This window comes from Myotis myotis, unplaced genomic scaffold (assembly GCF_014108235.1).
Source record: "Myotis myotis isolate mMyoMyo1 unplaced genomic scaffold, mMyoMyo1.p scaffold_m19_p_21, whole genome shotgun sequence".
Classification (NCBI taxonomy): Eukaryota; Metazoa; Chordata; class Mammalia; order Chiroptera; family Vespertilionidae; genus Myotis; species Myotis myotis.
Window position 1 is genome coordinate 15471238 of NW_023416326.1, and position 27113 is coordinate 15498350.

Below are 27113 nucleotides of genomic sequence, written 5' to 3' on the forward strand. Positions count from 1 at the left end.
AGCTTTGCTGGGTAGAGTAATCTTGCTTGTAGGTTCTTGCTATTCATCACTTTGAATATTTCTTGCCATTCCCTTCTGGCCTGCATAGTTTCTGTTGAGAAATCAGCTGACAGTTGTATGGGTACTCCCTTGTAGGTAACTGTTTTTCTCTTGCTGCTTTTAATATTCTCTTTTTTTCTTTTGCCCTTGGCGTTTTAATTATGATGTGTCTTGGTGTGGTCCCTTTAGATTCCTTTTGTTTGGGATTCTCTGCGCTTCCTGGACTTGTAAGTCTATTTCTTTCACCAGGTAGGGGAAGTTTTCTGTCATTATTTCTTCAAATAGGTTTTCAATATCTTGCTCTCTCTCTTCTTCTGGCACCCCTATAATTCGGATGTTGGTACGCTTGAAGCTGTCCCAGAGGCTCCTTGCAATATCTTCATATTTTTGTATTCTTTTTTTCTTTTGCTTTTCCGGTTGGGTGTTTTTTGCGTCTTCATATATCAGATCTTTGACTTGATTCTTGGGATCCTCTAGTCTGCTGTTGGATCTCTGTATATTATTCTGTATTTCAGTCAGTGTATGCTTAATTTCTAATTGGCATACACTTTTTTATATCCTTGAGGGTCTCACTACATTTCTCGGAGGTTTCTAGAAGATTCTTGAGTAACCTTATAACCGTGGTTTTGAACTCTATATCCAGTAGTTTGTTTTCCTCCATTTCTGTCATTTGTGACCTGTTTCTTTGTCTCCGCATTTTTTTTATGCCTCCCTGTGTTGGTAGAGTGGCTTTCTGTGCTAGGTGTCCTATAGGGCCCAGTGGCTCAGCCTCCCCAATTACCTGAGGTGGACACTCTTGGTGCACCCCTTTGTGGGCTGTATGCACAGTCTTGTTGTAGTTAAGCCTTGATTGCTGTTGGTATCACTGGGAGGAATTGACCTCCAGGCCAGTTGGCTGTGAGGAGCAGTTATGTCTACAATGGGAGAACTGCTCTGCTGGAGACGCCCTTCTGGGGCAGGACTTGCTTCAGTGGGGCTTTGGCGCTCACTGAGTCTGCCCAGGTTTTTAGGTGGAGAAAGGCCAGGCCATTGGTATGCAAAAGCCTCTGTGCACAGCTTCGGTGGGGTTGTAAATTGGGTGGTGCGGGGTCTCAGGGAATCACCAGGGCAGAGCAAACAGCAATGGCTGCCAGTCTGCTCTGCCTCGGAGAGGTCCCGGATCTGTGTCCCACGGCCCCGTGCAGGAACAATGACCACTGCAAGCACCTCTGTGAGAAAGCTGCCCTCATGTTCCGGCCCGATGCCAGGCAGTCCAGTTTCTCCTCGTATGAGTCTGGGTCCCAAATTCTCACCCGGAACTGGAGTTCAGAGCAGTCAGGAGCTTGTGTCTCCCTCCCGATTGGAAAAGACAACAGCGTACCCAGCTGCCAGCCCCTTTTTCGTGAGCCTCCCTACCTCCACACCTCCCCACCTCTGCACCTCCTACCGGACTCTGCGCTTTTCTCTTTCCCTCTAGTTGTAGAATTTCCACTCAGCCAGCTTCCCCTGGTTCTGGGCGATACTCTTTTTGTCTTTTAGTTGTAGTTTTAATGTGTTTGTGCCCGGCACCAAATTCAGGTGTTTACCTGTGCCGCCATCTGGATTGTCTCCCCTCATCTACTTTCTTAAGAGAACTCAGTTTTGAAAAGCATTGAAAGGAAACAAAGTGATTTTCTATCAAGAACAAATAAGCAATACAAAACAAACGAACAAAAAAGGGGAGAGAGACTGTGCCTTCATCCCATTTTTAATGCTTCTAACTCCCTAAAATATCACACATTTCCTTAAAAACTCAGCAACTTAGAGGCGAAGGCAGACCAGTCTGGAGCTCTGGACCTACTGAGCAGTAAATAAAGGTCTGCGTGAACAAGTGTGTAACATACCTCAGGCCCCTGCCAGCGTGTAAGAACTTTGTATATCAGGCTCTGTCCAGTGTGTCTCAGTTGGTTGGATCATCGTCCCGTGCACCAAGGGTCATAGGTTTGATTCCTGGTCAGGACACAAACTCAGGGTTCGACCCCTGGCTGGGGTGTATACGGGAGGCTCCAGTCTATGTTTCTCTCACATGGATATTTCTGTATCCCTCTCGCTCTCTAAAATAATTTTTTGTATCAAAAATTTAAAGCACATAAAAGCAGATGGAATTGTTTAATGTACTTCTTTGTACCCATCGTTGGCTGTAACAGTTATCAACAACTGCTGGCTAATATTGATCAATATATTAAAAAACAAAGCAAAACTCCTGGCCCGCACTATTTCACCTTTACTCCCACTTTCTCCCTTTTGTGTAATTTGGATGTCATTTATCTGTAAATATTTCATTATGTGTTTCCAAAAGATAAGGGCTCTTTTTATAGAAAGAATCACAACTCTAATATTGTTACATCTAAAAAGTTAAAATATCTTATTAGTATCAGATATCCAGTCAGCATTTAAATTTTTCAGTTGTCTCTTAAATGTTAGATGCTCTATTTCCCCATACAATTTACTTGTCCATAGAGTCTCCCAGAGTCTGTTTTTTTTATATATATATCCTTTGAGGATATTTTTTTCATTCATTTTCAGAGAGTGGAAAGGAGGGGGGAGAGAGAGAGAGAAACTTCAGTGTGAGAGGGACACGTTGACTGGCTGCCTCCCCCACAAAGATGGGAGCGCAACGGTTCGTACACAGGCCAATGCTCTAACCACTGAGCACGCCGGCAGGGCTCGCACTGTGGATTTTGCTGACTGAATCCTTGTGGTATCATTCAACATGATCTGTGTTTTGTGTTTCATGAAAATTGCTTATTGGATATAGAGTTTTGATTAGATTTGGGTTTTTTATTTGGTTGGTTTACTTGTTTTATGTGCTTACTTCTGTAGGTAGTTATGTATTCTGATAAGAAACTCCTGCTATTTTATCTCTTTTTAAATATAATGTTAGCTGGTACTATTTATCAATGCCCAGATCCACCATTCATTAGGATTATAAATGGTGCTATTCTTGTTCTTTTACTTCTTCTTCACTTATTAGTTGAAAGAGTTCTCTAAAGAAAAATTTCCCCTAATCTATTACTTGGTTACCTTATGGTATAGTTTACATAGGAAAGGCAGGATAAATGCTTGATTTTCCTCTTTCCCCCATTTTATAAAATAATGCGTGTAGTCACTAGCATTCTTTAACAGTGGTTGTTTTTTTAGAGTATTAATATGAACGCATGGATCTTAACATATTTGTGCTTTAATCCCTCGCAGTTACCGCTCTTGGTGGTTCACCAGTTGTCCCATTTTGGGCAGTGAAAGCTTGTTCAGGTGGACTCTGTAGTCCTTTTGACGTGTCCTAGTTGCAGTGGATTTTAAATAATATTTTTCTGAGAGCCAATCAGATTTATAAAATAAAACTAGAGGCCGGGTCAACGAAATTTGTGCAGGGGAGGGGGGGGGGGTGGTCCCTCAGCCCGGCCTGTGTCCTCTCGCAATCCAGGACCCCTTGAGTAGGGTCCCTAGGCCTGGCCGGTGATCAGGGCCTATCGGGGCTTTCCTCCCGCCCCCCACCCGGCTGCCGGCAGCTGGCCCCACCTAGCTATCTGTGCAGCACTGCCCCCTCCCCTCCCCTGCCACCGGTCGCCTCTCTCTTTGGGTGACAGGCGTGGGGTGTGATCACTTGGCTGGCCCGCCTCTGCGGGGCGATCGCTGGCTGGCCCCACACACCTGCCTCAGCGTCGCTGGCCGGTGGCCTGGGCCTCCCTCTGTGGGGTGATGGATCGCGGGGCCCCCAGGTCAATCGCCCCACAGAGGGAGGCCTGCCTACCCAGCGGGGCTCCGGGATCAGTCACCGCGCAGAGGGTGGCCTGGGCCTCCCTCTGCGGGGTGATCGTGGGGCAATGGCGGGGCCCCCTGACCAATTGTATCACACCTGCCTTGGCGCCAGTGCATGTCATAGCTTGGTCGTCCAGACAATTGTTCTGCTGTTCAGTCATTCAGTCGATTTGCATATTACGCTTTTATTATTATAGATGCCTGTGCTATATTTATATTGAAGCACTGAAATCTGCTCAAATATCTTCGTGAAAAATTGGAAATTTGATGCCTAACTGATACACTTAAAACATCTCTTATTTCTCTGTAGACCAAATTATCAAAAATTCTCATGATTAAAAAGGAACATATCAAGAAATTAAGGGAAATGAACACCGAGGCAGAAAAATTGGTAAGGATGTTTTTCATTGTTCTTTGCTTGTCTACTTTTGAAATAGTGGGAGCTTCTATAAGGATTTTTAAATATTTTATGGAAGAAAACTTTGAGATAAATGTTTATTTTTTAAAATATATTATTATTGATTTCAGAGAGGAAGGGAGAGGGGGAGAGATAGAAACATCAACGATGAGAGAATCATTGATCAGCTGCCTCTTGCACGCACCCCACTGAGGGTCGAGCCCACATCCCAGACATGTGCCCTGACTGGGAATCCAACCTTGACCTCCTGGTTCATAGGTTGACACTCAACCACTGAGCCACGCCAACTGGGCGAGATAAATGTTATTTTTAAATATTCATTTGTTATCGCCAAGAATTCCAAACTGGAGGAAAAATAAAATCCAAACTCTGTGATATATAAAAGAGACACATTGAATATAAAAGGACTCTCAAAGGATAAAAATGAAAATGAATGAAAAGATATACAGTGCAAAGTTTTAAAATAACAACAGAAGATCTTATAGCTATAGTAATAGCTGACAGTAAAATTCAGGGCAATAGATATTACAAGACATAAAGGTATCTTGCTAATGATAAAGGTATAATTTAAAAATAATTTGAAATTTATATGTACTTAATAATTTAGCCTCCAGATATATAAAGCAAAAATCGCCAAAATTCAAAGGAAAAAGAGCCACTGCTATAATGGGACAGTTTCCATAGCCTCTTAGTAACAAATAAAACAAGTAGTCAAAAATCAATAAGGATATACAGATTTGATATACAGTCAACAAACTTGATTTTATTGACATAGGTACAATATTATACCTACCAACTACAGGATACTATTCTTTGGAAACACACATAGAATATTTACAATAATTAATTATATGCTGGCCCTGACTCAGATTTCAACAAATTTCGAGATGTTTAGAATTCTCCAGAATGTCCTCTGATCACAGTGCAAATAAGCTTAGGAGTTAATAACAAAAGGATGCCAAGAAAAAATGCTTGACAAATTTTAAATGCAGCACTAAACTATTGATCAAATAATTAAGTTATGTTGGAGACTAAGAAAGTGTTTTGGATTGAGGTGATCAACAAAGTCGAAAGTTCATACGGAATTTACAAAGAAAATAGAATGTTGGTCTGGTAAAGTCTCCTTGAATTTTGGAAAGCTCAAATGTTTATCTCATATTTTACCCAGTAAAAACAAACGTTTAAACTTTCTGTTTGTAAAGTGAAAGGGGGAGGAAATTACTTTATATTATATTAAAACTAGTGGCCTGGTGCACGAAATTTGTGCACATTAAAAGGGAATTAATTAGAGGAAATACTTTAATATTTCTATTTACCCTTTGTCTATAATAGAAGTGGCAGAGATAAAAGAAAATTAGTAAAATGTATATTGAAAATCTTCCTCCTGTTAGAGTCTGGGGCATGCCGCGGAACCCAGAGTCAAGTTCCCGCCCACCCGTGTGCACCTCAAAATTGCGTGAGACCCAAGCCGGCCCCACCCCCATTGGGCGAGATCCAGACCTGGCTGGCCCAACCCCCCAACAAGCCCCGCTGTGTGGGGGGCACAGCCTCATGCCCCCTGCCCTGGGCTGCAGCCTCAGGTCCCCATCAAGCCCCACCAGGTGGGGGGTGCAGCCTCAGGTCTCATGTCAAGCCTCGCTGGGCGGGGTGCGCAGCCTCAGGTCCCCCAGTGTCCCCTCAGGTCCCTGGCCCGGTGCCAGGGTGGGGGGCGCGGCCTGAGGTCCCCCAGCCTGGCGCTGGTGCAAGGGGTATGGCCTAAGGACCCCTGCCAAGCCCCTTTAAGTGGGGGGCGCAGCCTGAGGTCCCCCTTCAAGCCCCGCTGGGCTGGGGGGGCGCAGCCTCAGGTCCCCCACTACTGCCCGGTGCCACACAGCCTCAGGTCCCTGCTGATCACTTGTTACGGCTCGTTATGGGAACCCCGCTTCCGCTGTGGGCGCAGCCATCTTGTTACAGCGTGACGGAGTGACAGTCAGTTTGCACAGTACCGCTTTATTATATAGGACATTTTAGTCACTTTTATGGAACAAGGACACATTTCTCAATCATATACCTGAGAAGTTTTCTTACCAGGTTCATTCAGAGTTAAAGTTTGAGCTACCATTTCTTGGTCAAATTACATAGTATATTAAAGTCAGTGAAAGTTTGTCTTAAGATTTTTAATTTCAATATGCCTTTTCTATTTCAGATTATTTAAATATTCAAGAAATACTCATATAGATCATTCACATAGAAATTGTGTGTGTGGAATTTATTAAGATAGATTTGAATTGCCTCAGCAATACACAAAAATAGATACTGAACTGATAGTCTCAGGCTCTCATAACTGCTTTTCCACTTTGAAAATCTGTCTTGTCACACGTGGACCTGAACCGTTGAGGAGTAGGGAAGGGGAGTGTATCGCTGAGAGCGCTGAGTCATCCTTTAAAGCCCTGTCTCAGTGGTTCTGGGACACTGGATACTGCGTGTTCTGTGCTCCTTCCATTTCTCATACTCACTGCTGCGAGAGCTGGTTTTCTCGCCCTGATTCTGCTGTCACATTGTCCTTACCATGTCTGTTAGTTCATGAATCTCTGCAGAAATCTTCTTAACAGTAACCAGTCTTCAAAATAGAATCCATGTTGTATGTCACACTCCACCTGTATGTGATCACTTAAAGCGCACTAGCTGATTATAGGAGGGATTGATAGAAAGCCATAGCAATAAGAGTAACATATTTAAAAGGGCAGGGCTTTTTTAAATAACAGCTTTATTAAAATAGTCACATACCGTGCAATTCACCTGTTTGCAGTAAGTGAACAGTTCAGTAGTTGTTAGTTTACAGTTCAGTTCACAAGTTGTGTGGTCATCACAGTCAATTTTAGAGCATTTCCATTATTTTCAAAAGAAATCCCATACCTTTTATTTATTTTTTATTTTTTTAAATGTATTTTTATTTCAGAGAGGAAGGGGGAGGGAGAGAGAGAGAAACATCAATGATGAGAGAGAATCATTCATTGGCTGCCTCCTACATGTCCCCTACTGGGAATTGAGCCCATAACCCTGGGCATGTGCCCTTGACCAGAATCGAACCTGGGACCCCCTGGTCTGCAGGCCGATGCTCTATCCACTGAGCGAAACCAGCTGGGCAATCCCATACCTTTTAGGAATCATTCCTCATTTCCCCTTAATCACTCCCCCACCCCATACATAGGTAACCACTAATCTAACTTATTTCCGCCTGGATATTTAACATATCTAACATGTTAGCCATTTCCCAACTTTTTACATTTTGATGTACGTATGTAAAGTCCTTATATGTTTTTTAAACAACTTATAAAACTGTTGAACATAGCCCTAGCTTGTTTGGCTCAGTGGATAGAGCGACAACCTGAGGACTGAAGGGTTCCAGGTTCAATTCAGGTCAAGGGCACATGCCTGGGTTGCAGGCTCGATCCCCAGTAGGGGGTGTGCAGGAGGCAGCCAATCAATGATTCTCTCTCATCATTGATGTTTCTATCTCCCTTCCTCTCTGAAATCAATAAAAATGTACTTTAAAAAAGCAAAAAAGCAAAACAGAAGACCCATTGAACACAAAAGTTGAGGATCAAGGTTTTTGACACCTACTAATGAATTCTGTGCAGAATGATATTTTTTATTTTTTTTTAAATACTAGAGGCCTAATGCATGAAATTCGTGCAAGGGACTCGGCACTCGCAGCCACAGCGGCTTTCCTTGGCTCTCGCAGCCCCGGCTTTGTCTGGAAGGACGTCCGGAAGGTCATTTGGCTGTCCAGTCTAGTTAGCATATTATTCTTTTATTATTATAGATTATTACGGAAGATATTTTTATTGATTTCAGAGAGGAAGGGAGAGAGATAGAAACATCAATGATGAGAGAGAATCTGCCAGGATCCTGCCCCAGTGGGCCAGGGGTTCCCAAAGGTGTGGACGGAGTCGGCGAAGAATGATTTACATGGAGACAGCGTTCATAACTCTCTAGCTCTCCTTAGTCTCCGTGGATCTTCCTGTGCCTGGCTGAGGCCACAGAGAGAGATCCCAAGGCAAACTGAGCCTTTATTTTATAGTCAGAGGTAAACAAGGTAGTGGTTACCATAGTTACACAGTTCTTGTGAGTTTCACTTGTTTTTGTTCTTGTTCTTGCTGCACTTCCCTCAGCCCATTAGCTTCCCAGGTAAGATCTAGGGAGCTTCATAAGGTCAAGCCTAATTATGCTAAGAGGACTGTGCCCTCTAAGCTGGGGCTTGTTTGTGACTTTGCCAACAGGTCAGTCGAGGTCTAACCCTATAGCGGCTCCCCACAAGAATCATTGATTGGCTGCCTCCTGCACACCCCCAACTGGGGATCTAGCCTGCAACCCAGGCATGTGCCTTTGACCTGAATTGAACCTGGAACCCTTCAGTCCTCAGGTTGTCGCTCTATCCACTGAGCCAAATTGGCTATGGTAGAGCCTTTAATTATTTTGATTTCGATTAACTAGTTCTGAGCCTATCAAATTATATACTTATCCTCAAGAAAAGACATGGTCAGATGCTTAATTAAACTCAACACTGTCTTCAGTAACCCCCAGTCCATCCAACAGGGAAATGAACTTAAATTTACCAGGTCCTATTTTCCTTGCACTCTGATAAAATACTAAGTTTTGGGGTAGTACAGTGGGCAAATCCACAAAAATTGAGGCTTAGGAGGCACCAGTGGTAGACTGAAAGCAGGGCATCCTGGACATGATTCCAGGCTGGTCTAGAGCTACCCTCCCCTCCTCTCCTGTGACGGTTCCTCTCCTCCTCTTCCAGGGCATGAGTGGCCCCAGACAGAGGAATCTGACCCACGCAGCCTGGCTTCAGCTCCTGCATGCTCACCACTTAGTGGCTGTGGTAGATGGGCCGCAGATTCCCCCTGTGTGAAATGGGGTAATTCTAGTACCCTTCTCATGGGGTGGTTGTGATGATTCCGTAAGACCACATTAAATACTGAGAATAGTGCCGGTACTTTATTTTACTTATTTATTTTAAATTTATTTTTTATTTTATTCTCTAAAGTTTTACATATGTCTCCTTTTTCCCTGATTGACCCCGACCCCTGACCCCCAGCCATTCCCACCCCGGGCAAGCCCCCATCACCCCAGTGTCTGTGTCCATTGGTTATGCTAATATGCATGCATACAAGTCCCTTAGTTGCTCTCTAACCCCTCCCCCCCTTCACCTGCCATTTGTCTCTGGATCTATTTTTGTTCATCAATTTATGTTGATCATTATATCCCACATACAATTGAGAGCATGTCATATTATCTTTCTCCGACTGGCTTATTTCACTTAGCATAATGCTCTGCAGTTCCATCCAAGCTGTTGCAGATGGTAAAAGTTCCTTCTTTTTTACAGCAGCGTAGTATTCCATCGTGTAGATGTACCACAGTTTTTTAATCCACTCATCTGCTGATGGGCACTTAGGCTGTTTCCAGATCTTAGCTATTATAAATTGTGCTGCTATGAACATAGGGGTGCATATATCCTTTCTGATTGGTGTTTCCGGTTTCATGGGATATAGTTCTAGAAGTGGGATCACTGGGTCATATGGCAGTTCCATTTTTAATTTTTTGAGGAAACTCCATACTGTTCTCCACAGTGGCTGAACCATTCTGCATTCCCACCAGCAGTGCACGAGGGTTCCTTGTTCTCCGCATCCTCGCCAGCACTTGCCGTTTGTTGATTTGTTGATGATAGCCATTCTGACAGGTGTCTGTTGTTTTGATTTGCATCTCTTGGATGAATTGTGACTTTGAGCATGTTTTCATGTCTCTCGGCCTTCTGTATGTCCTCTTTCTAAAAGTGTCTATTTAGGTCCTTTGCCCATTTTTTGATTGGATTGTTTATCTTCCTTTTATTGTATGAGTTCTCTGTTAATTTTGGAGATTTAACCCTTATCGGTGATAACATTGGCAAATGTGTTCTCCCGTGCAGTGGCTTTCTTACTGTTTGGTTGATGGTTTCCTTTGCTGTGCATAGGCTTTTTATTTTGATGTAGTCCCATCTGTTCATTTTCTCCTTAGTCTCCATTGCCCCAGGAGCTGTGTCGGTAAAGATACTGCTACGACATATGTCTGCTATTTTGCTGCCTATAGAGTCTTGTAGGATTTTTGTGGTTTCCCATCTTACATTTAAGTCCTTTAGCCATTTTGAGTTTATTTTTTGTGTATGGTGTAAGTTGGTGATCTGGTTTCATTTTCTTGCATGTATCTGACCAAATTTCCCAGCACCATTTATTGAAGAGACTGTCTTGACTCCATTGTATGCTCTTGCCTCCTTTGTCAAATATTAATTGAGCATAATGGCTTGGGTCGGTTTCTGGGTTCTCTGTTTGGTTCCATTGGTCTATATGTCTGTTCTTGTGCCAGTACCAGAGTGCCTGGCACTTTAGTCAGCTCTAATTAATGTTAGCCTCTTCATCGTCACCATTAAGTCATTAAAACATTTTCATGTTGTGTGCTTATTAAGGAAGACATTTAACTTGGCCTCAGTTTTCTCATCTCTAAAATGACAGGCTGCATGAGGTTTCTGTTAGCTCGAATAATTGTAATGTTGTGATGGTGTTCATGTGAGTAGTTTACTCCTATACAGTCTAGGTACACTGTACTTGCTCCTTAGCCATACTTCCTAGATGGTGCAGTTGATCTGGTTTCTTGGAAATCTTCTGAAAAAAGAAATGGGGTTAAATTTGGCTCCACTGGAGGCATTTCATTGCAGCATTTGTAGCTGGAATGGAAGGGAGAGTGTAATTTATTGGCGGTACTGCAAAGAGGAAAGGAAGTGAAATCAAAGTCCATTTACACTTACTAATGGGATGCAAATATGGGATGATGGCAGTGATGGTAACAGTTCACATTTATTGACCATTTTCTTTTCCCCCCTCTTAAATATGTATTTATTGATTTCAATGGGGGAGTGGGAGAGAGACCTAGAAACATCAGTGATGAGAGAGAATCATTGATCGGCTGCCTCCTGTACGCCCCACACTGGGATTGAGCCCGCAACCCGGGCATGTGCTCTGACTGGTTATCGAACGGTGACCTCCTGGTTCAACCACTGAGCTACGCCTGCCGGGCTTTATTGAGCTTTTTCTATGGGGGGGGGGGGGGGACATGTATTATTTCATTTTATCTTTGCCATAATCCCATCTAGTATATATTCTTATTATCCCCGTTTTGCAGATGAGGAGGCAGCACAGAAAGATTAAGGAACTTGCTAAGATCACACAGCTAATAGATGACTGACTTGGGATTTGAACATTTATACTCCAACTAGCATCCATGCTTAACCATGATGCTATATTGAATTGATTCCAGATGGAGAATCAACTAAGTTTAAATAACTAAAACCCTTTAAATGAGTACATACAATTTTTTACCAACTTTTTATTTTGAAAAATCACAATACTTAGAAAAACGTTGAAACACTAATATAAGGAACATTATATAGAATCAGCAATTTTGCTTCATGTGGTTTATCTGTACAATATTTCCTTTTTAAAAAAGTAAATAGCAGCCCTGACCTGTTTGGCTCAGTGGATAGAGTGTCGGCCTGCGGATTGAAGGGTCCCGGGTTCGATTCCGGTCAGGGGCATGTGCCTTGGTTGCAGGCACATCCCCGGAGGAGGATGTGCAGGAGGCAGCTGATCGATGTTCCTCTCTCATTGATGTTTCTAACTCTCTATCCTTCTCCCTTCCTCTCTGTAAAAAATCAATAAAGTATATTTTTTTTAAAAAAGTAAATAGCAAACATCATGATGCTTCTAAGAATAGACCGTCTTCTAAGTAACAGTACATAGTGTTGTTATGAAACACAAGAAGTATGGCATTGAGTATTGACAATTCTAATAACCTTTAGTTTGTACTGGATAAGTCATCTCTTATTAGATCATTGAAATTACACTGCTCAAAAAAATCCTTATGAAAATCTGATTTTCTTCTCAGAAATCATATTCCATGCCCATTGGCATTGAATTTCAGCGGAGATATGCAACAATCGTTCTAGAGCTTGAACAGCTGAACAAGGACCTAAACAAAGTTTTGCATAAAGTTCAGCAGTACTGCTATGAGGTAGGTAATTTGCATGAATTTCCCTTGAGGATCTGTGCCCTCTGTACTTTCATTTGAAGCTTAATACTGTTACACACTTTAGAAAATCCAAACTAAGCCAATACCTTTATAAAATCCTTTAACAGAACCATATTTCGTATATATTTTTATTCCTTACAGTATCAGTGTCGAACAGTGCTTTTATATCCAGTGAGCTATCAATTTTATTGATTTTGTTCATTTGGATTACAACTGATATAGGTCTCAAAAATTTTAGAAAAATAATTACTCTTTTTAAAAAAATATTATTGATTGACTTTAGAGAGAAAGAGGACGGGATGTGGGGGAAGAGAGATTTGTTGTCCCACCTATTCATGCACTCATTGGTTGATTCCTGCATGTGCCCTGCCTTGGCACATCAGGATAATGCTCCAGCCACCTGAGTTACCTGGTCAGGGAGAAATATAATAACTTAATTCTGCTGTCCCAAAGACTATATTTTGGTTTATTTCCTCTTAGTTTTTATATGTACTAGTATATGCTTGTTATCACTAAGTTATGATCATGCCGTGTATACAATTTTGTTTCTTCCTCCTTTAAACTTTACATTACAACTGTGGATTGTTGAACTTCAAGCACATAGGTCATAGGGTTATTTGTGAATTGCCATTATCATGCACACAAAATTATATATATGGCCCTAGCTGGTTTAGCTCAGTGGGTAGAGCGTCGGCCTGCGGACTGAAAGGTCCCAGGTTTGATTCCAGTCAAGGCTGCATGCTCGAGTTGTGGGCTTGATACCCAATGCAGGAGGCAGCCAATCAATGATTCTTTCTCATAATTGATGTTTCTATCTCTCTCTCCTCTCCCTTCCTCTCTGAAATGAATAAATATATTTTTTAAAAAATTATATATATGAATGTGGTTGCAGGTTCGATCCCAGGCCCTAGTCGGGGCGTTTACAGGAAGCAACCAGTCGATGTGTCTCTCGCACATCAATGTTTCTTTCTCTCTTCCCCTCCTTCCCTTCCTTCCACTCTCTCTAAAAATTAATGAAAAAAAATATACTCAGGTGAGGATTAACAACAACAACAAAAAGATGACACATAACAAAGCTGATGATACATGCAGAAGTGGGTTACCCATCAGTCTTTTTGTATAATTTCATACGTACACGAGGCCCTTTGCGATAGGCTCATTTTCTAATCAAGTAAAATTACTTAATTTTCTAATAAACTGTCATAAAATTATCCAACGGAATATTCTCAGCAGTGACAATGAATGAACGCAACTAAATGCAACACATGGATGAACTCACAAATATAATGTTGAACGGATAAAATCAGACACAAAAGAATATATATAATGCATGATTCCATTTACCAGTATGTAAAGCTCAAAAGCTAGTCTAGGATGCTAGAAGTCAGGGTGGTGGTTACCCTCAGAGCATTACACTGGAAGTTGGCGTTAGAGGGCCTCTGAAGTAATGTTCTGTTTTTTAATCTAGATGCTGATTTCTCAGGCATGTTTGATTTGTGAAAATTCAGTAGTCCATATACTTTATGATTTGTGAGCTTTCATGTAGTGATGTATATACTTCAATGGAAAATTTTTTTAGAAAGTGTTAGAGGACTAGGCTACTCACTGAAGCATACTGGTAATTGCAAAATATTAGATAAAACCTAAAAGCCCACACACAGGGGATTGGCTGAATAATATGGTGTAGCTGCACAGTGGGGTGCTCTGCTGCTGTGAGGACGAACCCAGAAACTCTCTATCTGCTGATGGAGTGAGTGTCCAGGATGTGGTAAGTGAAAAAAGTAAGGCCCAAAAGATGTGGGTCCCCTTTGGGGAGCAGAAATCCACAGAAATAGAATAGACATGCCTCTGCATAGTTTTTCCAAAACACCTGGAAGGATGAACCAGAAACCCACCTGGGAGCCGAGTGGGGATAGAGGAGCGAGGAGGAGTGACATTTCTGTCCGTGTTTGTTTCCTCAGCAAATACAGGTAAACTGTAAAGTGCGATGCAAACAGAGGAGCCTGACTGGTTCAGAGGAGCAGCATGAGCACACTGAAGGGCAGAGACATATCCACATGACTTTACCATAGTATCTTGTCAACCAGACGTTAACCCAGCACTGAGCTCTGGTTGATAGGGCTTCTCTCATGGTGGTGAAGGGTTAGCAATGCTGAGCCACTGTCCTCGGACTCAGCAAACGGTTAAGTGCGTATATGAGGATAATGGGAGCCAAGCCTCGCCCTGTTGGAGAAAGGACTTACCGAGAAGGGGAGACCAGAGCGAGCCCTTCGGCATGCGACTAGACTAGGAAGAATCGTATGAATTCCTGGTTCATTTTATGTTTATAACGTGGGTATAAGTACGTGTGGGTGTGTGTTGAGAGAACCTAGAGCCAGGACACCCTGAGCGCACTGAGCACACCCCGCATCCGCATCTCCGTGTCTGAACACTGCTCTCCCACAAAGGAAGCGGCGCTCCTAGGAAAGGAGACTGACCCAGAGCTGGGGAAGAGAGTGTAGAAGATGAGCCTGGACCGACTTACTGTGCCAGGGAAGTAAAATGTGCCCCAGAATTATGGGGACGTATCAGAAGGGACCAGCTCAACAGGGTCCCCACTGGCCAAATCTGGGACAATTTGAGCTTCAGCATAAGTAATTATAGTAAGAAGTTATAACCCATTGAATAAAATAAGATCCATGAGTCCACTAATATTAATTATTTCTTAAGGAAAAATTCTTAATAGTAAAATATCAGTAATAGACGTGGAAGGAATGATAAGAGTGAGAAAGACGCCATTTGTCAACTCTCATAGTAATATTTGGTAAAGATGAGAGTCATCAATAGATGCTAAGACTAGTGGGTAAAAGTTTGATGAGGAACATAATCTTTACAAAGCCTCACAATATTTCTTCTCAAATACTTATTCATGACTAAGGGGCAGGTCCTTTACTCTGGGGAATCTGCAGACACTTAACTGCCTTAAGCAAGTGATCAAAGATAACACCCCAGTGATGGGACTAGGTGCCTCCTGGTCATGATCCACAGAGAAGTCAGCCTCACGCTGTGGTATTCCTGCCCAATCTGCATAGCCTCAGTGTAGTCAGGAGGAGACACAAACCACACTGAGGGATGTTACACAAAGTAATTGGAGGGTCCTCTTCAAAAACATCAAGGTCGTGAAGTAAAGGAATCTAAAGGGACATGATAACCAAATGCATTCAGGGAAAACAGCCATGTGTAAGACATCATTGAGTCAATTAAGAAATCTGAATGTGGACTATTAGAAAATGGAATTATATCAATGTTAAATTTCCTGAGTGTGATAACTGGACTCTTCTTTTTTGAAAAAACATTTTTTATTGATTTCAGAGAGGAAGGGTGAGGAAGAGAGAGAAACATCAATGATGAGAGGGAATCATTGATTGGTTGCCTTCTGCACGGCGGCCCTCACTGGGGATTGAGCCTGCAACCCCAAGCATGTGCCCTTGACCGGAATCGAACCCAGGACCCTTCAGTCCGCAGGCGGATGCTCTATCCACTGAGCCAAACTGGCTAGGGCAACTGCACTATTCTTATGTAAGACAATATTCTTGTATTTAGGAAATAATGAGTATTTAGGGATAAAAAGTATAAGGGAAAAGAATTATATGTACACAAACAGAGAGATCAAATGTTAAGTCAAATGCAATAAGCCATAAACAGTGAATCTGGGTAAAAGGTTATCTAGAATTTTTAAAAAATATATATATATTTTATTGATTTTAGAGAGGAAGGGAGAGGGACAGAGAGAGATAGAAACATCAGTAAGAGAGAATCATTGATCGGCTGCCTCCTGCACGCCCTACACTGGGGATCGAGCCCCCAACCTGGGCATGTGCCTTTGGCTGGAATCAAACCCCGGACCCCCCAGTCCACAGGCCGGCGCTCTATCCATTGAGCCAAACCCGCTAGGGCTTGTTTCATTTTCTTTAGAAAACTGTTATAGGAGAACAAGACTTCTAAGGTAAGAGTGCACATAGTTTTGTTATAAATGCTGGTTTGTAAAAATCCAGATCCGAAACGGCACAAGCACACAAATGACACGGCTTCATGAAAGTCCATCTCACGTGTCAATCCTCATGTCCAGCTTGCTCCAGACCAGGGGCTGCAGCCTGCAGACCAGCCGACAGACCTGAGACGGCGGTGTGAGGAGGAAGCACAGGAAATCGTTCGGCATGCGAACTCCTCAGCAGGGCAGCCCTGTGTCGAAAATAAAAACCTGACAGACCTCATCTCCAGACTTACAGCTATTTTATTACAAATTAAGGTAAATTTCAGAGAAAATGTTTTCTTAATATCGACACCTAAACGGACTATGCTAATTTGTTGCTAAAAAAATTATAATGTATAGATTATATCGGTATTTTTTAGTCTGTAGTTGAACTATAAATTAAATTTTGAAATATTTTTTCCTTTTAGTGTCTAGCAGAAGGAGGAGACCTGAATTCCTTTGAATTCAAATCACTTACAGATTCATTGAATGATATCAAGAGTACAATAGATGTTTCTAATATCAGGTAATTCATTAGATGTACTCTAATCATTTTTATATTAAATTCAGTGATTTCCAGTACTAGTTTTAAGAATTATGCATATTTGTGAAGTACTTACATAATTTGTGTCCTTTAAATAAATTGTAAAAGAGCTTTTCAGTTATATCCAGTCTATTGATAGAATAGAAACTTCACATGGAATTTTTTTTTTTTTAATATATTTTATTGATTTTTTACAGAGAGGAAGGGAGAGAGAGAGAGAGAGAGAGTTAGAAACATCGATGGGAGAGAAACATCAATCAGCCGCCTCCTGCACATCTCCTACTGGGGATGTGCCCGCAACCCAGGCACATGCCCCTGACTGGAATCGAACCTGGGACCTTTCAGTCCGCAGGCCGACGCTCTATCCACTGAGCCAAACCGGTTTCGGCCTTCACATGGAATTTTTTTTTTCACATGGAATTTTTATATAAAGGAATCAGAAAACATAATATTTAGTTTTTTAAAAAAATATATTTTTATTGATTTCTGAGAGGGAGGGAGAGGGGGGAATTGGACGGTGACCACCTGGTTCATAGGTCCACGCTTAACCACTGAGCCACGCCAGCCAGGCCCGGTTCTGGTTTAGCAGGAGGCTCAGCGTAGAGGTGGAGAGAGCATCCTGTTTCCATCACTCCTGGGCTCCTTGCTGCTCTCGAGTGTCCTTCTTCAGTTAGTTCTGACGTAGAATTAGGGCCACTGTGAAGGCTGGAATCCTTATCTTAGCTATTTCCTAATATTCTTAGGTATTTGCCTTTTTAAAAACTTGTTTTTAGTTTTGTGAAATACAGCAGTTAACTCTATTTTTTCTTTCTTTAGTTGCTTTCAGAATAATGTAGAAATCCACGTTGCACATATTCAGAGCGGCCTAAGCCAGATGGGGAACTTACACGCCTTCGCAGAAAATAACACCAACAGGGACTGAGTAGAAGATTTAATTATCCCTCCTGGTAGGACATGGTTTTGGAGAAGTTCTTTCCCTTTATATAGGCTTCCAAGACCAAATAACCTGACTGCTGGAAAACAAGGGAAATTTACGTCTGCAAATAAGGCATTTTAATATACTGTACTGCTTCTTATGCCAGCATTGCTGACCATCAGTATATTTATTTTTCTTTTATTATTCAGCTGCAGTAGCATTGCTTGTATTACATATGTTAATTAGCAAGTCGTTTTTAAACTGAAAATGTCTGAACATAACTTCATGGAGGAATACATTGGCCATTTTTTAATGTGCATGAATTCAACCCTACACGTGCAGACAGCTGTAGTGGAGAACATGGAGCAACGGTCTTTTGTGCACACGTGTGGCAGTGTGGAAACTGCGTCTAGAAAACGGCGACTCTGGTTCATTCAGTCTATCACCATCTCAGTCTTCAAAGGACATCATGAGCTATGGGAAGCCCTAGAGTGAGGAAGGCACTGGAATATAGATGGGAATACAGACTGTACTAGTATATATAGTATATACTTGCCATGTGACATGGTTCTGTAGATCATTTTATAATAATAAATATTTTAATTTATCATAATTTATAAAAGAAACCTTTGTTGTTTGTCTGTTGAAAGAAAATGAAGGAGCAGGAAAAAAACCATTACTGGCAAAATGCTGAATCTCAGCAAGTGGATTTGGCATGTCTTTCCCCGTCAGTTCAGGGCAAAAAGTGCTATTGTTATGAGATTTATTTAAAAGGAAAAGACTGATAACACACTATTTTCATATTTTTTGTTTATTTGCACAACTTTTAGACCAAATTATTGGTTAAAATCCAACAATATACCATTTATAAAGTAAAAAGATTTTATAAGGAAAACATAATAACCTGTGCTGTGAAATACAGAGAAAAGGTTTGTATTTGGTTGTGGGTGTTTTTTTTAAAGAAAACCCTGCCTAAAATATTAATCTTGTAAAAAGTGTATTTGGAATTCTCTTTGTTTTAATATAGAATATTATAAAGTCAAAATATAATAAATTGTTTTCAGATTTGGAGTTTAAGATATAGCTGTAGAAGTGGCTTTAATTCTTTTAAATGTCTCATAAAATGAGGCTTTTTATATGTTAATGTATAAAAAACCAAACAAGATTATTTTCCATTTTAAATTTTTGTATAGTTTAAAAATGCTTCCATATTCTGTGCCACTGCAGAACTTTAGTGCAGAGTTTATATTTAGCTCAACTGTTATGTTAATTAAGAAAAGCATAAATCTTTTATTCTTAATATTTGTAATTCTAAATAAATTGATCTATGAAAATTAATATTGTCTACATTTTCATTAATATAAGTTGATAAGTATTCCTTCTGTTTAAGAAGTTTTAAGGAATTACAATTTCTATTAAATTTTATTTTTAGGGGAAATAGTACAGATTAATTACTAACTCATTCTGAATAACAAAACCATCCAATATTATTTTAAGGAGGAGTTTTTTTCCATCCCTGAGTAAATCACAGGAAAACACTAAACAAGTAAGTTACTTGGCTTACTATAGACCTAGTGAAAGGTCAATTTTAATGTATTCTGCCTAGCATTAGGTAAGTATTTTCTACATTAAAAAATCATTTTTATTGATTTTAGAGAGGAAGGGAGAGGGAGAGAGAGAGAAAAAACAATGATAAGAGAGAATCATTGATTGGCTGCCTCCTGCACGCCCCACACTGGAGATAGAGCCCAAAACCTGACCAGGAATCAAACTGGCGACCTCTTGGTTCCTGGGTCGAAGGTCAAACAATGAGCCACAACAGGCAGGCATACATTTCACATCTTACACTTCTTAAGGCTTACTCGTCACACGTACAGTATACCTCATTCTGCACATAGGTAAGTGCTGTCGATGTCTGTCAGTGCCATCCTGTGTTGACGGCAGGAATGGTGCTAAGAATATATTTGAATTCTTGTTTAGGGAATCAGAAATCAATGTAATCCAAAGCAGTCATTTGGGTCAGCTGAGTGTTACTTTGAATGCTGCTGCCACTGCCTAACGCCTTTCTGGAGCTCTGAAGAAAGCCGGCAAAGCCAGGTTGAGTGAATAAGCAAGCACGTCATGTGTTAGATAGATTTGGTTCTTAATTACTTTGTTAGTTTAAAGATCAGATTCACTTGCTACCGTTCAGAATCTACCAAGAGATTTGCCTGTGACCTATTTCCCCTCGAATTCATGCGCCGTTCTCCGTCATTGTCATTACAACGCTGGGCCCGCTGTCATCACTAGCCCGGCACAGATCGGTGCTCACGCAGCCCTCAGGTGCAGCATCGTGAAGCGACGTGTGGAACATGCAGAAGTGGTCACGTCCCCATCTAAAGGCCTAGGGCCCAGGACCAATGCAGAATTCTTACGAGACCGACAAAGCCATGCCTGGCCGGCCCGCCTCCCCACTTGTCAATCCCACCCCTTGCTCCGCGGGGCAGCGCAGGCAGGGCCGGCTGTGTTACCGCTCCTCCACCTGGGTCACCGCTGAGCCTGCAGAGCTCACCTTCAGCGTCACCTCAGAAGCTCCCGCGGCTGCAGCACACCCTCAGATCTTCATGGGCCTTTGCTCCCAGCACCTTTGCAATTTGATACTTCTTTTGAGTCCGTGCTGCCTTCTTTGCTCAGCGAGGGGAAGGACTGTTTCTGGTTTTCTCATCACTTATTTCCCGGCCCTAGTGAGGCATCGGTTCTTAGGCACCAAATATTTGTGGGATGAATGAGCAAACGAGAGTTTCAAAAGAGCTCTAAGCAACATTAGTGCCACTGGAATGAAAGTACGGTTTTTCGTGATGGTGGCTTTGAAAGATGAGACAGTCATCAGATACAGAAATCCTGATTAGGGGCTTCCCTTTAAACTACGATGTTAACCCTAGTCTGGATTAAAAAGGCCAGGCCAGTATAGGAGGCTTGTCTGATCGTGGATTAATGTGGACTGGGTTAGTCTTAGGTTTGAGTCCAGCTGCCGCTTATTAGCTGTGTGGTTGTGACCGACTTAAGTTTTTTGATCTCTAAAATAATAGTCCCTACCTTATTTGGCAGTTGTGAGGACTAAACATATAATGCCTGTGGCACATTTAACAGATAGGATCTCTTAAGAGTTTGAAAGAGGTGCAGACTAGAAGATCCCACAATTTTTAAAAATTAAAAATGTAGCCAAGACCGGTGTGGCTCAGTGGATGGAGCGTCGGCCTGCGGACTGAAAGGTCCCGGGTTCGATTCTGGTCAGGGGCATGTGCCTGGGTTGCGGGCACATCCCCAGTAGGGGGTCTGCAGGAGGCGGCTGATCGATGTTTCTCTCTCATCGATGTTTCTGACTATCTCTCTCCCTTCCTCTCTGTAAAAAAAAAAATCAATAAAATATATTTTTTTAAAAAAAATTAAAAATGTAACAAAATTCTTTCAATTGTTTCCTGGGGAAAAGAACAATATAAATAAAATAATACAATTAATAAGCTAATTACAAGGTTTACTTTTTTATTTTTTCTTTATTGATTAAGGTGTTACATATGTGTCCTTATCTCCCCATTGCCCTCCCCCCCCCCCCTCAATCATGACCTCACCCCCCTGGTGTCTGTGTCCATTGGTTAGGCCTATATGCATGCATACAAGTCCTTTGGTTGATCTCTCCCCCTTCCCTCCACCCTCCCCTACCTTCCCTCTGAGGTTTGACAGTCTGATCGATGCTTCTCTATCTCTGAATCTGTTTGTGTTCATCAGTCTATGTTGTGCAGTCTATATTCCACAAATGAGTGAGATCATGTCATATTTATCTTTCTCTGACTGGCTTATTTCACTTAGCATAATGCTCTCCAGCTCCATCCATGCTGTTGCAAATGGTAAGAATTCCTTCTTTTTTATTGCAGTGTAGTATTCCATTGTGTAGATGTACCATAGCTTTTTAATCCACTCATCTGCTGATGGGCACTTAGGCTGTTTCCAAATCTTAGCTATTATAAATTGTGCTGCTATGAACATAGGGGTGTGTATGTCCTTTCTGATTGGCGTTTTTGGTTTCTTGGGATATATTCCTAGAAGTGGGATCACTGGGTCAAATGGGAGTTCCATTTTTAGTTTTTTGAGGAAACTCCATACTGTCTTCCATAGTGGCTGCACCCGTCTGTGACAAGGTTTACTTTTAAATGTGACCCTTGGTGGGCTGTAAGTTTAAAGTGTTATGTCTTTCAGTGAATGTATCTCATTTGGCCATGTCACAAGTCTACCGGTCACTGTGAAGGGAGCTCTCAGCCCTGGCTACCCCACCATGGGCCCTGAGCACACTGTCTGGCACTTACAATGATAATCGCTAATGTGATCATCTCATTTGTGGTTTCAGGTAGTTTCTAGGTTCAGAAGTCACGTCTGCTACTAAAGCCTGAACTATCTCCTTGTTGCTCTTAATAGTGGGCCTGGCACTCTGGAGAGTCAAGCCGTTTAGATAATACCTCTGTGAACATTAGGGAGCTGGCCTGTAAACCTCTGGGACATGGCACATAGCTCAGACTCTTCCGGTAACCATCAACCATGGCCCTGGCCCTGGCTTCTCTCTAGCTTTCTCCAAAGTGCCATTTATAAAGAAACCTCATCTCTGGTTCCCTCATACAGTTTCCTTTGGCCCTCAAGAGTTTGAAAACCCTCAAAATATTAAAACAATAATTAATCTCAGTCTAACTTAGAAACAGTAATTTACATACATTCTTAATATATAAATTGGGAAAGAGAAATCTCCTGAAACCAAAAACTCATGTGATTAAACTTTGAACAAACCGAAGGTATGTGTTTAACCAGGTTGAATTTCTCGGCGCAGCGGCCTGCGGATAAGGGATTCCTGCTTAAACTGCATTTGCAGAGACGTTTTTCTTTGAGAAATGCTTTCCATGGTCACATGATATATACGGATCAACTGGAAACAAAACCCTGTCTACAGGCCAGAATGCATTTCAATAGAAGGACAATGAGACATTTGTGGAAGACATTTAATAATCCAGTGGGCTGCATAGATGCGCAGTAACAAGTGCTAAGGGTGATGACTATTGAAGTGATTGAAGTAACAGGACAAAATCGGATTACAGGAAGTTTCAGACTCCAGAAAGAAGGGGGTCTCCAGGGTTTCCAAAGAGGTATTTGTTTGGTTCCAAAAACGGAAGGGAGTGTCTTTGAGACGGCGGTGTAACTTGTGGACGGGTGACCCTAAGATCTGTGTGACTGCGCTGTGGGTTATGGGTGGCAGTCATCTGGGAGGGGACGGGAGGTTTTTATAATTGGGTAGCAATTTCTAGAGAGAGTAAATTTTTATTTTATTTTACTTTTACACTTGGTTTTATTATCTTTTGGGTATGTGAGTTGTCAATTAACTTTTTTTTACAGTTATTTTAATTTGATTCTGAGAATGTTTAAATCTTATCCATTTTGCATTAATTTGCTTTTTCTAAACAACTTTTAGCTTTACTTTTAAAAAAAACTGTACATTGAGTTTTTAAAATCAGAGATCTGTTTGTCAAATTGTAAAGGATTTGACACTTGCTGTCTTAACAATTTTAAAAACCACACACAGCCCTAATGGGTTTGGCTCAGTGGGTAGAGCGCTGACCTGCGGACTGAAAGGTCCCAGGTTCCATTCCGGTCAAGGGCATGTACCTTGGTTGCAGGCACATCCCCAGTGGGAGGTGTGCAGGAGGCAGCTGATCAATGTTTCTAGCTCTCTACCCCTCTCCCTTCCTCTCTGAAAAAAAGAAATCAATAAAATATATTTAAAAAAATAAATAAATAAACCACGCACAAAACTCTGTATTTTAGTTCCGTAGTCCAAAAGTGTCCTCCCATTTTGCAATTGACCCACATCACCTGAAGAGAGTAGTTTTTTAGAAGTTGAGAACCGAGACACAGGGAGCTCTCGGAATAACCTGGACACAGTCCTGGGCGCTACACTGAGGTGGAGAGGCTGGGCCGGATAAGGAGCAGTAAGTCAGGATGAGGACCAGGACGGAAGGAGGTGGGCGGGGTTTAAGGCATAACCTTGGAGGAAGCAGAGAGGAGGGCAATTGTCAAGCAGAAAGGGAACCGGAGTCCAGCAGGCGTTCTGTGAAGAAGACACTGGGCCCTAACCGGTTTGGCTCAGTGGATAGAGCGCCGGCCTGCGGACTCAAAGGTCTGAGGTTCGGTTCCGGTCAAGGGCATGTACCTTGGTTGCGGGCACATCCCTGGGGTGTGTGTGCGTGTGTGTGTGTGTGCAGGAGGCAGCTAATCGATGTTTCTCTCTCATCAATGTTTCTAACTCTAACCATCTCCCTTCCTCTCTGTAAAAAAATCAATAAAATATATATATTTTTAAAAGTAAGAACAGGACTGGCAAGGAGTCAGCAGGGACGGAGACCGAACGGAACGTGCAGACTTGGAAATGTACAAAATGTACAGGTGGAAATGGAAATGAAGCCAGAACTGAAGGGTGGGGGGCAGGGGGGGAGAGGGTTCAGAGAAAACCTGGGCCTGGGCGGGGCTTCAGAGGCAAAGGGGCGGAGCCTCCACAGGTGACAGATGGCTGTCAAAACCAGGACTGAGATGAGCACGGATGTGTCCTTAACAGGAAGCCCGGAAGGACAGGGTCCTGGTGCCTCCCGGGCTGTGAGCCGCGGCTCCCCCGAGCGTGTCCTGAACTCCGGGTTCCTCAAGAGCTCGCGAAGGCAGAGAGGATGTGCTCCTCCCAGGAGTCCAGCTTGGTGGCCATGTCCTCAGGGAGCGCGCAGGTCTCGCCGTTCTGGCCGTGGGAACTGGGGTCCGAGGGCAGGCAGGTCACATCCACCGGCAGAGGCGGCTGGGCCTTCAAACAAGGCGCTCCGGCTCCGGTTCCGTGAGCAGCGGGGTCGGGGAGGAGCGCGGGGCGGGCTGCGGGCGGCCGGGACTTCCCGCTCTGGCGCCGCGACTTGGCGCGCCGGTTCTGGAACCAAACCTGCAGGGGCAGAGGCGGTGAGTCCCGGGGCCGGGCTTCCTGCGGGCTCGTCACGCGTCCCAGGGAACGCGCGCCCCCTCCCCACGGGGACCCCGCAGCAGGAGAGCCGGAGGGGGAAGCCCGCGGTGCTAGAGGCGGTGGAGTTCACACAGCGCAGAGCAGCGCGTTCTGAGAGCGCGTGCTCCCGGTTAAATGCGCCAAGGACGCGTGTTGCTCGGCGGACCTCACTCTCCCGCTGCTCCCGGCAAATCCCGCAGGCGCGCCGCTCGGGAAGGCGGGGCGCGGCGGGCGCTGCAGAGGCTGGATCCCGCGGGGTCCGGGCCCGTCTCCTCCCGCCGCGCGCGCCCCGACGGGGGCCCCAGGCCAGCAGCGCAAGCCGCCAGGATTCCACCTCCGTTACGCACTAAGTGCACCTGGACTAGAACTTTCAAACTGTGATAAGCTCATCTGCTTCCAGCTTTACCCCAAGATGCTACATCTTTTTGCACCGAAATTCCAGGCCAGTACCTGCGGGCAAAGGGGCCCGAGCCCAGCGGTGACGTGTGCGTCAGCCCGCCCCCCGCACCTCTCCCACCAGGGCACCCGGCTGCGCCCGTCGCCCTCTTTCTCCAGGAAAAGGTGCGGACCGGCTTTCTCACTATTTCAGGGACCGGCCAGCCTCCTCGGAGGGGCCCCGCTGTGACACTCAGCACTTGGACACGGAGTCTCGGGTGCGCGCCCGTCCTTTCCCTCCAGCCTCACAGCCCGACGCTGTAGGGGCGATATTGTCCCCATGACAACCGGACGCGGAGGCCCAGGGGAGCCACTTGCAGACAATCCGGTAAGTGAGCGGCCGCGGGTGCTGCCCTGGGGACCCCGCCGCCAGCCCGCAGCCGCCGCCCGGAGCCCCGCGCCCCCGCCCCCTGCCCCGCAGCCCCGTGCCCCCTGTCGCCGCCCCGCAGCCCCGTGCCCCCTGTCGCAGCCCCGCGCCCCAGGCCCGCAGCTCCGCACCCCTGCGCCCCCCGTTCCCTGCCCCACAGCCCCACGGCCCCAGCCCCCCGCCCCGCGCCCCCCGTTCCCTGCCCCACAGCCCCACGGCCCCAGGCCCCCGCCCCGCGGCCCCCGCCCGCAGCCCCGCGGCCGCCGCCCGCTCACCTGGATCCTGGACTCCGGCAGCAGGGTGAGCGCGGCGAGGCGCTCGCGCAGGTGGATGTCGGGGTACGCCGTCCGGCGGAAGACCAGCTCCAGCAGCCGCAGCTGCTCGGGGCTGAATGCCGTGCGCTTGCGGCGCTGCGACGCCGACGGGGCGGCCGCGCCTTTGGGGGGCGCAGGCGGGCCCAGGCCCGCGGGGGCCGGCGCGGAGGGCCCGGGGCCCCGCCCCAGGAAGCCGGGGAACGAGGCCGGGGCGGAGCGATCCGGGCCGGGCCCCGAGGGGCGCGCGGGGAGCAGGGCGGCGGCGGGGCCCGGAGGCGGCGGGAGGATCCCGCGGTGCGTGGGCCGGTACGCGGGGAACGCGGCGCTGTCCCCGAACGGGAGCTGGCGGGACCCCGCTGTGGCCATCGCTGCCCGACCCCGTGTGCCACCGCGAGGGGCACGGTCTGCAATTATACAGCCCCTGGGCCGAAGGAGGGGCGGGGTGCCGGGCGATCAAAGGTGGACGGAGGGAGGCCGCGGCCCTTGGGGTGTGAGCCCGCCCTGGCCCCGCCAGACACCGGCGGGGAGTAATCGCTTCCGCCGGCCGTGGGGTGCGGGAGGGAGGCGTGAACTTGGGCCCGGAGGCCCCCCGGCCCCTCCCCGTCCAGGTGCCCCGCCGGCCCCTGCACCGCAATCAACATCCAGGGCAGGTTTGCTCCGGGAGGGTCAGCGAGGGCCGGAGCTGGCAGAGCGCCCCGCCCCCACGGTCCGGGCCCCCGCTCGGCACCCGGCCAGGCCGGCCTCTCTCTCCCCGACTAGGCGGTGAGCCTGCCCGCCATCCCGCCCGTCATCAAAGGCGTCTGTTTACCCCCCTGCTACGTGCTAGACCCGTAAGGCTGGTCAAACAGCCGGACCCGACCCCCGCAAGCCTCCCCCCACATCCTGACCAGGAGGAGGGGCGCAGATAAGGGGCCTGAAGGGGCAGTGACACCTGGGGAGGGGGCGACCCTTGTGCCTGGATGTCCGCGTGGGCCTAGGAATACGGACCCCTTAGGGCGCAGGGTGGAAGACGTGGTCACGTTTAGCAAACACAGGACGTGGCCTTTCAGAGGCTCCCAGTTAGGCTCAAGGCGTGTCCAGGGGAAGGAAGATGAAGGGCTCCGGGGAGGTCCGCTCCTCCTGCCTCTGCCCTCTGGG

General features: G+C 45.1%; 2 protein-coding genes across 10 annotated transcripts in view; one reads left to right on the plus strand and one right to left on the minus strand.

The window, feature by feature from the left end:
• LIN9 (lin-9 DREAM MuvB core complex component) overlaps window positions 1–19082 on the plus strand; it is a 52977-nt gene extending 33895 nt beyond the window's left edge. For 5 of the 9 annotated variants that reach the window (XM_036354920.1, XM_036354923.1, XM_036354921.1 and 2 more), the window contains 5 exons: window positions 4127–4207; window positions 12197–12322; window positions 16449–16628; window positions 16781–16878; window positions 17713–19080. In XM_036354920.1, coding sequence (XP_036210813.1) covers window positions 4127–4207; window positions 12197–12322; window positions 16449–16628; window positions 16781–16878; window positions 17713–17818 — 591 coding nt within the window. In that variant the 3' untranslated portion in view covers window positions 17819–19080. Of the gene's footprint in view, window positions 1–4126; window positions 4208–12196; window positions 12323–16374; window positions 16629–16780; window positions 16879–17712 lie in introns of those variants that run through there. The other 4 variants (XM_036354919.1, XM_036354916.1, XR_004975047.1 and 1 more) reach the window with 4 other exon arrangements.
• Window positions 19083–24462: 5380 nt separating this feature from the next.
• On the minus strand, window positions 24463–26342 carry MIXL1 (Mix paired-like homeobox). Its single transcript, XM_036354632.1, has 2 exons — window positions 25938–26342; window positions 24463–24803 (listed from the first exon to the last, which is right to left on the minus strand). The coding sequence occupies exons 1-2, from the start codon at window positions 26340–26342 to the stop codon at window positions 24522–24524; spliced, it is 687 nt and encodes a 228-aa protein (XP_036210525.1). The 3' UTR covers window positions 24463–24521.
• Between the last annotated feature and the right edge of the window lie 771 nt (window positions 26343–27113).